General features: G+C 47.9%; 1 protein-coding gene across 1 annotated transcript; it reads left to right on the forward strand.

Moving 5' to 3' along the window:
• Window positions 1–1,041: 1,041 nt before the first annotated feature.
• On the forward strand, window positions 1,042–4,856 carry Tac3 (tachykinin precursor 3). Its single transcript, XM_042698725.1, has 5 exons — window positions 1,042–1,155; window positions 3,472–3,577; window positions 3,778–3,807; window positions 4,438–4,491; window positions 4,783–4,856. Exons 1-5 carry the CDS (start codon window positions 1,042–1,044, stop codon window positions 4,854–4,856), a joined length of 378 nt encoding a protein of 125 aa, XP_042554659.1.
• Window positions 4,857–11,245: the final 6,389 nt, after the last annotated feature.

Consider the following 11,245-nt stretch of genomic DNA (forward strand, 5'->3'; position numbering starts at 1 on the left):
CCCAGAGGACACACCTATTGATCTAGACCTGTATGGTAATTTTGTGACATACCATACACAATAACATACCCTAGAGTGCCTGCCTTACATACCTTTGGAAAGTAGGCTGTTGAACGACTCTAGTGCACTGCTGGGTCTGGAGAGAGAGAGAGAGAAAGAGAGAGAGAGAGAAAGAGAGAGAGAGAGAGAGAGAGTGCGCACGTGCCTATGAGTCTAGGTGCATAGCTGCAGCCTTCCCATTCCCCCAACTCAGTCTCCCCCTCCTTCCCTCCAGCCACCTTGGGATTGGTGATTCTCAGCCCCTCCCCTTAGCTCCCCATACCCTCCCAGAGCCTTTATCAGGGAGCTGGGACGGAGTTTCTGCCACCTTCCACATACCCTCCACTCGGTCTCTCTCATCACAGCAGCTTCAGCGCGTGGAGAGTGGGGAGTGCTCCCAGGCAGCTCCCGGATCCTGCCAGGCCAAGCTCAGAGCAGCTCCACAGGTAGGCTCAGGGGGTGAGGGACAATGCTTGATGGACAGAAGCTGGCACCAGGGGTCAGGGGTCCCCGTTCAGAAGAACAGAGGAGATATAGCCCTTGGTAGGCAAGCAGCTTACTGGGTGAGTGTTTGGAGTCTGTAGCTGCAGACTGATTTTTTCCTCACCAGAAAGTTTTCCTTAAGTCTTGGGGTTATTTAGTTCTGGAAAGCAGCATCCAGGACCCCTCCTCAAGGCAACTAAAGAGCGAGTGCCTGTGTTATAAATCTGTCATCTTCCTTATGAGCTACAGGCCCAGGCACCATTGCTCATTGCCGGGGCGGGGGGGGGGGGGGGGGGGAATATCCTGGGATCTATCTATCTAATGGGAAAGAAGGGAAATTGAGCTCCAAGAATGGACCCCTTTCCTCAGAGATCCCTTCCATCCTCCGTAGAATAGGACTTGCCTAGGAGAGTTTAAGGCTAGAAAAGCAAGGTGGAACCTGGCTGCTGATTAGGAGGGTCTATGCTTCCACCACGTTGTATCTTCCCCATCTCCCTGGCCTTTGCCTTCCCAGGAAACATGAGGACTACCTTGCTGTTCGCAGCCATCCTGGCTCTCAGCCTGGCTCCAAGCTTTGGAGCTGTCTGCGAGGAATCACAGGAGCAGGTGGTACCCAGTGGGAGTCACAGCAAGGTAAGGCACCCACTGGCAGAGTCCTGGAACATCACAGGGACCTGGATTCTGCCTGTTTGGACAACTGTGGGGAAGAGGAGGGTGGATGAGGTTGGGTAGGTGGTCTAACCAGGGCATTTCATCTTCCTTTCGATGTCTCTTCCTCTCTGGTCTTCTCACCTTTCCATCCTCTCCAGGGTATGTCTGAACTATCTCTGGCTCTCTGTGTGTCTTTGTACATAAAAGATGTCCTACATATGTTGTTGGGGTGGTTGATTGTTGGGTGATTTGGTTATTGGATGGTGCTGTGAAGGGGTAAGGTAGGGTGGTCTGAGGTTTTCTACAGTCAGGTTCTGTCCCTTGGTGGGCAGGGGCGGGGGAGTGCTCTCTACTCCCTGGATAATAAAAACACACAGTAAAAATTTTCTCTCCCAAGTGGTCATTTGCATGTTATTTCACCTATCAGTTATATGGGTTCTTTTCTTTTCAAGATGCAAATTTTATCATCTGCGTACCCACTGTCTATAACTTTAGGTGTATCTATGACTTTCAGTCCTTATTCTTCTTCTCTTCTCTCTCTTACCTGACCCCCAGCCTTGTTTACTCAGAATGGCAAAACGAAAAGGAAAAAGAACAAGAAAAAAGTCAGGTTGAGCCCTGCTTTTCAAAGTCCCTCTAAGAAAAAGAATAGGAATTGTCATGGTGTGTGCAGGAGGAGTGCAGGAAGGAAGTCTTTTCAGGGTTTTGAGATGACAGCAATTACATTGGTACAAATGCTTTTAAGATGATTACAGGTGGGACTTATTACAAATTCAGTGTGTGAAGTCTGACTGCTTCTCCACTTCCAATCTGTTTAGCATCTCATTACAGGAGGTAGGCAGAGTATTGGAACAATTTGGGAAGAGTGGCTGCCAGGAAACTGTGTGGTTGGCTGTGTGTATGTGTGTGTGTGTATGTGTGTGTGTGTGTGTGTGTGTGTGTGATCATCAGGGCAGTCTTGCAGGTGACAGCAGTTGCACCAGATCCAAGTGACCAGTACCCATCCAGAAAGGCCTAGGGTGTGCCAAATACAGGCTGGACCTTGTGTGTGGAGCCATTCAATTTCAGCCCAAGATGTCTGAACATCTGAGACAAATCTGCTACAGGACCTTGAACAATGAGATGGCCCCTCTGTCAGGTTGTGGTCACTGAAAGAGAGACCTGTTTCCTGTGAGGACAAGGAAAATCCATGCAGGAAGAGGGTAGGATGCCTGGGTGCCTAGGAATTGGGTCGGTGTGTATGGTACATTTTGGGTAAATGCATGTTTGTGCATGCACAGCAGCTCACGGACCCCCTGAGCTCTGGAAAGAGGCACTCTTAAAATTCCAGGTGAGATTCTCCAACATAATCACCAACATTGTCTTTCTACAGCATTAATTTAGGTGTACGTGGCCCCTATCTACCACCCTGCTGTGGCCACAAGTTTCTAGGGAAAAAAAAAATCATGAGGACAATGCCGAGCCCCCTGTTGCATAGCTGCAGAATTTGGGGTGCTGATTGTGGGAGAGTTTATGTTATATTGAGCATGTATCTTTCTTGAAAGAAATTCTAGATCGAGGGCAGGAAGGGTGTGTGGGTGAAAGAGTAAAAACTAAGGCAAAGGGACATAGTGGGGAGAAAGAAAGGGGAGGGGCAGAGGAGAACCATGCACAACATGGCACAGAGGAGGGGGAGGGGAGCCTCAGGTTTGCAGGTTGCCCTGGCTGCCTGCTGTCATCCAACCCTGGGACTTAATCCTGTCTGAGATTCCATCACAGCGTACAGACTAGAGGATACTTGCTCTTTCTGACGAGGCCTTCCTTGCTTTGGGGAAATTCATGACTCATCCATAGGTAGCATATTGGTTCATGATATGCCAGGGAGAAAAGAACCTATGGCCCTTGTCACAGAGAGATGACAGAAGCTGGATGGGGCCCTAGGGAACAATCGCCCTTGAGCTTGTGAGATAGGCAATAACTGTGCCAGTTTAAGAAAATTCTGGATTTCTGGAGGTCTTTACAGTTTGGCAATCAGGATGGTCAGCCAGCCTGCCTCCCCACCCCCTCAAACCATACTGTACAAGTGAATTAACTGTGAATGGGGTTCAAATGCAGGTTCTTGGGTAGAATCTGTATTTCTAACAAGCTCCCTGCAGTGCTGGTCCACAAAACCACACTTTGAGTATCCACTTGTAGAGCAGACCGAGGAAATCTTGGATGCAGCTGTGGGGGCTTCAGAAGAGAGTTTTATGTGGGAAGAGAGCAAGTGGGAGGGATGTTAGTTTCCCCGCTCACCTCTCTGTTCCTCTCCCCTGCAAGGACTCAGATCTGTACCAGCTGCCTCCATCCCTGCTGCGGAGACTCTACGACAGCCGCTCAGTCTCTCTGGAGGAATTACTGAAAGTTCTGAGCAAGGCTAGCGTGGGTAGGGCCAGGCCCCGGGGAGAGGGATGAGGGGAAGGAGTCTGCAGATGAGATAGGCCTGGGAGACTTCCACGGGCAGGGGGCAGGGGGACACCAGAAATGACTTAGTGAATCCATCAGGGTTTGTCATCTGAACTGCCCTTGAATTATCAAATCATCACTTCCCACCATCCATTTCTCAATTTTTTTTTATTTTTCCAGATTCAAAGGAATCATCCCTTCCCCAGAAACGTGAGTAGCTTCTTCTCCCTCCCTATCTTTGCTGACCACTTGCCCAGAGCTCCATGGGCATGGGGCCCATGGGCCATTTTGGCTGGCTCTATCTCAGCTGATACAGACAATATGCCAGCTGCAACTGGTTGGCCAGTGTTTCTGAGTAGGAAAGGCCACCAGGGCACAGGAAGGAGGCAGGTGTGAGGGGTATGGGAGATTTCCTCTACTGGTGAGTCACTGAAAACCAAGAGATTTACAATGGCGCTGGAGATTCAAAGCCAAGGCACCTGCTGTAGAGAACTCTTGAAATGGAAGGGGCGGGATGGGACAAGAGTACATGCCTAATAATGGTGGGTTATCTTTGTATCTTGCTGGGGCAAGATACGAAGACTAGATAGGCATGGTGGTGTACACTATAGTTCCCACAGCAGGAGAATCATAAGTTCCCAGTTCCCAGGGCTACATAGGAAGATCTTATGGGGGGGGGGGGGGGGAGAGGGAAGGAGAGAGAAAGACAGACACAGAGAGAGAGAGAGAGAGAGAGAGAGAGAGAGAGAGAGAGAGAGTGGAGAAACCATCTCAGAAGTTGTAACACTGTATGTGGAAAGCATCACCTCTCCTGTTGACAGTGTTGACCTTTTTCTGCAGGTGACATGCATGATTTCTTTGTGGGACTTATGGGCAAGAGGAACAGCCAACCAGGTAGGGGTGGAGGGGGGTACAATGGAAAGTCTTAGGCTGCTGGTGGTTTTAACAAATGCTTCTTGGCCTCTTCTTCCCAAGCAGCTTGGGCTTACAGTTGAGTCCTCCTGGAACTCAGAGTAGGGCAACTTTCTAAAATAGCCCTGCTACAGACGAGAGAGGAATAAGGAGGCTGTGCTTCCTCCAGCTCTGTCTTCTAGCTCTGCCTCTCATCACTAGCCCTTCACTATTGAGGCAGATTTTAGTTCCCATTCAGAAGAATCCTCCCAACTGTTGTTTATTTCATCCCAGACACTCCTACCAAGGTGAATGAAGAGAATATCCCCAGCTTTGGTACTCTTAAGTATCCTCCCAGTGCAGAATGAGGTAAGGTCCTTGGCTGAGGAGAGGAGAGGGGACTATGTATTGGGATGAGATGGCGGGGGGGGGGGGGGGAGAGGGGGCAATTATCAGATGTGCATGTTCTCAGTGCCAGCACAGTGATACCCAGAGACAGGCATGTGTGCATGCATAGATACCCACCCTCTTGTCCCACCCTCTTGTCTGCCCCCACCCTCTCTCTTTCTCTCTCTCCTTTGTAATGGACTCCCATTGATTATTCAGCAAAGGTGAATGGTGGAAAATAGGGAAAGAAAAACTTTCCAGGGGCTGGGAAGGTGGCTCAGTGGTAGAGAGCTTGTCTTGCATGCATGAGGCCCTGGGTTTGATTCCTCAGCACCACATAAGCAAAAAGAAAAATGCTGGAAGTGGCACTTTGGCTCAAGTGGTAGAGCGCTAGCCTTGAGCTGAAGAGCTAAGGGACAGCGCCCAGGCCCAGAGTTCAGGTTCTATGACCGGACGCCACCCCCCCCCAAAAAAAGAAAAACTTTCCATAGGGCTTTGCTAGAGGGTAGCTTCTGTTGTTTGGACCTTGTTCTCTTGTGACCTGGGCTAAGGATGGAGAAATTATCACCCAATTACTACAGGTACCACATCCTGTCCATAGGTATAGCATTTGCTTTCTGGACAGGTGGAACCTTTCTGCCTAACATCCTGTGTTATCAGCACAGAATTCAGCCAGAGCAGAGTGATTGAGGAAGAGATAGAAGCTTAACAGGACTAGCTGGAAGCTGCATCTTAGTCTATCTGTGTGGTGTAATGGATTCAAGCTTAACTTTGAATCCTGGATCTGCCAGTCTCCAGCTGTGTCTCCTTGGCCTCAGTGTCTTCATTTGAAAAATGAAGGTGATGATAGATCTTGCAGGGTTGGGTTTTGAAGATGGAGCCTAGGGAAGGTGTTCAGAACAATGCCTGAAGCACAGTGCTGTGAGTCAGCTATATTATGGCTCTTCCAGCCCGGGAGGTGGAGAGGGGGGGGGGAAGTCCTAGTGTGTCTCCTGGTTGGCTCTGGTCTGTCTGCTGAGAGCCTCAGGCCTGAGTGCGCTGACATATTCTTCACTTGTCCATCAGTGTGACAATCCCCCAAGGCAAGAGCTAGTCAAAACACAGACTCTTTTTCCTGACACCATCTACACACACACGGTGTTGACAGCTCAATGGATGGTTTTCTTTTCACTCACTTCCAAAGAAAGTGTGTGTGGGGGGGGGGGGGGGATGACAAAAGGAGGGAGAGTCCAGGAAGCCTCAATAATCACATACAACATCAACTCTCTCCTTGTGCCCCCAGAAGCCACACTCACTGACCTCAAGGTGGCAAATCTGAGACCCAAGGAACTAGCTTTTGATTCTGCTTGTATATGATGACTCCTTGGGACCAGGCACAGGCTCTGGCTCCTCTCATTCACTGCTGGGTGAGAGAGCACAGAGGTCTGTAATAACTGTAACTCGCTGATTATATGGTACTTACTGTATCATTTTGCTCTCATTAGATGGTTATTTCAGTCCTGCCGATGGCCAGATAATTATATGAGCAGTTATATCTGGATGGCATACTCTCCTCCAGCGTTGTACACCAGCCATAAAGATAATTACAGTGCAATTTTGCCATAGTATTTTATACAAATGGCAAAAACAAGTGCATTGTGGAAGTCTACTTTTAATGTTTGCTGGTGAATCCAAGCTCTTTCAGAGGGACCAGCCCATAATTGCAGCCTCTACAATATCACCACTATGGAGAATTCTCAACCTGTTTGTGGTGCCAGGCAGGATTGGGACATAAGGTCCCCAAGGGCTAGCATTTAAAGAAGATCAGAGGAGATAGATGAAAACAGATCATTGTCTCATCTTGTTTCATTCATGTGAAACTGTTGAAAATAGAAGGAATCCTGGGGCTGTCCTTCCTGGGGGGGGGGGGGAGAGGGTTCTGAGAAAAAAACGGGTCAGATAAGGCAGAGATGGCATTTAGAACTAGGGTGACCTGGATGGCTCTGTGTGTGTGTGTGTGTGTGTGTGTGTGTGTGCGCGCAGCGCGCGCACACACGCGCACACACACGTAGTGAGATCCTGGGGTGGTGGATATGAACTGGGTCACTATGCTTTTCTGTGTGGGTCCTGTGGAGCATGCCACAGGTATTCATCATGGTACACATCGCGGTGGGAAATGGGAAGCACCTGCTGTTAGAATAACAGCCCTCAAGCCCGAAGGCCGCAGAAATGACTGAGGGTGAAGATATCCTTATTCCTTCTTTGCTCACGAGTGCCCTTCCTGGCTCCTGTGCTTCCCTAGAGGGTGTAGGAAACGAGGGTTTATAGGACAAAGATGTGATATTTTTTGTGTGTGTTTTGTCTTCAGCACTCCGCTTCTGGACCCCTGGTCATGAAGAGACTGTCCCCTGTCCGGATCCCAAGTGCACGCTCTCCTGTTTCCCCGTGCTTGCAACATTGTTATGTTCTGACTCCTTCCCTACCCTTCTCCCTGAACTGGCATAGACACTGCATGGTGGATCTCCTAAAACCCAGGTGCACTGGCTGTCAATTCTACAGACTGCTATAGTTTCCATAGGGTTCTACATTAAAAATACAATGTCTCTCTATTCCCCAGTAATAAAGGATTTTTACATAAGAGTGATGTGATATATTGTGGGATTGGTGATCAGGGAGTAGGTTTTTCTTTCCCTTGACTCTTCTAGTTACATCACAAATGAATACATGTATAGATATATATGATACACAGATGATCATTAACTAGAAATACTTTTATTTTGTACGCACACTGATTGCTCCCAATAGTACCTTTACACAGTGTTTTGCACCATTAGTGTCAGCTTGCCTCAGTGACTACAAAATTGACTACATGAATTTAGAAAATAATTTCTAAACTGGAAGACTTTTCCAGACCAGTATCATATAAAGAAAAAGTATGTATTCTAAAAACTGGCCTGTACTTCTAGACCTCAATATCTGAATCTGACCCTACTTAATTTAGAGAGGGAGCTGGGGATTGAAACTGGGCAAAGACTCTGCCACAGAAAGGAGGGGCCTATAGCCCTGTGCCAATCTCTGTCTCTAAATGTCAGGCATGGGTTCTGTGATGACAAGATGGTGGCCCACATTCAGATTTTATAGTCCAGCAGGGCTGCAGACAAGCAAATTATAACTTGACCCCCCCCCCCCCCCCAGGATGAAGGGTAGACAGGAAAGTTACTGCAGAGGCCAACAAAGAAAGTTTTCAGTTTTAAATGGCTCTCCCAGATTTTTTTTTTCCCTTACTCAGGGCATTGCTCTTAGTAGGCAGGTACTTTGTCATTTGAACTATCTGGCTATCTTAGTTATAAAAAGCAAAAACTAGCTGGGTGCTGGTGGCTCGTGCCTGTAATCCTAACTACTCAGGAGGCTGAGATCTGATGATCACGGTTTGAAGCTGTTAGCTTCAAGTCTGTGAGACTTACCTATCTCTAATTAATCACCCAAAATGCCAGAAGTAAAGTTGTGGCTCAAGTGGTAGCCTTGAGCAAAAAGCTGAGAGACAGTGCTCAGGCTTGGAGTTCAAACCCAGGGACTGGCACCAAAAAAAAGAAAGAAAAAACAAAAAAGAAAACATAGCCAGGTACCTGTAATCCTAGGATATAAGGATTGTGGTTCAAAGCCAGGCCAGATACGAAAGTCTGTGAGACTACATTCAATAAACTACAGCTGGAAATGGAGATGTGGCTCAAGTGGTAGAGCACTAGCCTTGAGCAAAAGAAGCTCAGGGACAGTGTCTAAGCTCTGAGTTCAAGTCCTAGGACCAGCACAACACACACACACACACACACACACACAGTTCAGAGAGGACAGGCCCAGGTCAGGGACAATGTCTAAGCTCTGAGTTCAAGCCCTAGGACCAGCACAACACACACAGACACACACAGACACACAGACACACACACACACACACACACACACACACACACACACACACACACAGAGTTCAGGGAGGACAGGCCCAGGCCTGAGCTCAAGTCCTAGGACTGGCACACACAAAAAAACCAAAAATAGAACTATACAACTTGTGGGTGGGGACAGGAGGGAAATACTGGAAGAGAGTGAGGGAAGGGGTGACATTGTCCAAAAAGAAATGCATTTATTACCTGACTTATGTAACTAATGCCTCTTTTGAGGCATTAGTTACTTATGTAACTAATCACCTTTTGAGTAATAATAAAAAATAAATAAAAATAAAACTTTTTTTAAAGCAAAAATGGGGCTGGGAATGTATGTGGCCTAGTGGTAGAGTGCTTGTTTAGCATGCATGAAGCCCTGGGTTTTTTTTTTTTTTTTTGGTCCGGTCATGGGGCCTGAACTCTGGGCCTGAGCACTGTCCCTCAGCTCTTCAGCTCAAGGCTAGCGCTCTACCACTTGAGCCACAGCACCACTTCCGGCTTTTTTTTTTCTTTTTGCTTATGTGGTGCTGAGGAATCGAACCCAGGGCCTCAGGTTTGCAAGGCAAGCGCTCTACCACTGAGCCACCTTCCCAGCCCCTGAAGCCCTGGGTTTGATTCCTCAGTATCACATACACAGGAAAAGCCAGAAGTGACCCTGTGGCTCAAGTGATAGAGTGCTAGCCTTGAGCTGAAGAGCTCAGGGACAGTGCCCAGGCAGGCCCAGAGCTCAAGCCCTACAACCGACTACAACAAACAAGCAAAAAAGCAAAAATATTTACTTAGATTCTATTTTGCTTTTGTTGCCAGCTTCTGCAGCACTGGCTCAGTAACGTGTAGAGGCCTTAAATACCTATGCATATGCTTGTGGATATCTTTTTTTTTTTTTTTTTTTGTTGGTCGTGGGGCTTGAACTCTGGGCCTGGGCGCTGTCCTTTAGCTCTTCAGCTCAGGGCGAGCGCTCTACCACTTGAGCTACAGCGCCACTTCCGGTTTTCTGGTGGTTTATTGGAGATAGGAGTCTCACGGTCTCTCCTGCCCGGGCTGGCTTTGAACCGCGATCCTCAGATCTCAGCCTCCTGAGTAGCTAGGATTACAGGCGTGAGCCACCAGCGCCCAGCTTGTGGATATCTTTTATTAATCCTCTGTGTCAATGGTCAGAGTCCATTGACCCAAGGGTGTTCTGTAACCCCAATGAAACAGCCTGGGAAATCTTCAAGCTCCCTAATCTTAGCCTGGTGCCAGGGCTTGATTTTGTCCTAAATTACACCTATAGAAAGTCAACATTCAGCTCTTCTGAGACAGTGTCAAGGCAGGTCTTGAACCAAAGTCCATTTCCTGAAGTTCTTTCACCCCAGTGAAAGTGCTGTTTCCAAGAGCTTTGGACTTACACAATGCAAGGTGAGGAAAGGAGAAAATGCTCACCTTCACAGTCAAAGGTCAAACTCCACTCCGCATCCCAAACCCTAGAGCCTTCTCCAGTGAAACATCACTTTGACTTTTCAAGATTAGCTAACTATAATATAGAAATGTATAGACATTTTTGTGGAGTTTGAAGAATTGCCTTTTTTTTTGGGGGGGGGGGTCTGGTCATGGGGATCTGAACTCTGGGCCTGGACGCTGTCCCTCAGCTCTTCAGCTCAAGGCTAGCGCTCTACCACTTGAGCCACAGTGCCACTTCCGGCTTTTTTTTTCTTTTTGCTTATGTGGTGCTGAGGAATCGAACCCAGGGCCTCAGGCATGCAAGGCAAGCGCTCTACCACTGAGCCACCTTCCCAGCCCAGTTTGAAGAATTTCTTGAGGTCAAGAAAACTACAAGAGTGCAGTCTGCTTACATGTCAAGTCACGAATATATGTGGAGGTGAGACAATGAGTATAAATGCAGAAAGGTTGCTCTCTGGTGGGGCTGACAAAAATTGCAGTACCAGGGTAAACAAAAATAAATTTTAAATCAGATTCCCTCCCTCCCCTTCCTTTTTCCTTCTTTCCTTTCCTTCCTTCTCTCTCCTTTCTCACATTGTCCTTCCCTTCCTTCTTTTCCCTCCTTTTCTCTTCTTTCCCTTCCTCCCTCCCTTTCCTCTCCCTCCCTTCTTCCCTCCCTCTGTTCCTCCCTCCTGCCTTCCTTCCTCCTTCCCTCTTTCCTTTTCTCCCCTTTTCCTTCCTTCTTTTCCCTCATTTTCTGTACCCTCCCTCTACCCTTCCTTCCTTCCATCTTTCCTCAGGGTCTTACTATGTAGCCCAAGCTGGTCATGAATTTGCTACGTAGCCCTGGCTGGTCTTGAACTACCAATCTCCTGCTTGGACTTCCAGAGTACTAAGATTTCATGTGTGCACTACCATGTCTAATGCTTCTCAGATTCCTATTTCTGGGCTTAGATGTGTGAAGGGATCTAGACCCTCCTCATCCTGTTGTAAAGAGGTTGATGCCTAAGGAGACTGATCAAGATTTCCACTAT

Source organism: Dipodomys spectabilis, unplaced genomic scaffold (genome assembly GCF_019054845.1).
Source record: "Dipodomys spectabilis isolate Male_0828 unplaced genomic scaffold, ASM1905484v1 ptg000234l, whole genome shotgun sequence".
Lineage (NCBI taxonomy): Eukaryota > Metazoa > Chordata > Mammalia > Rodentia > Heteromyidae > Dipodomys > Dipodomys spectabilis.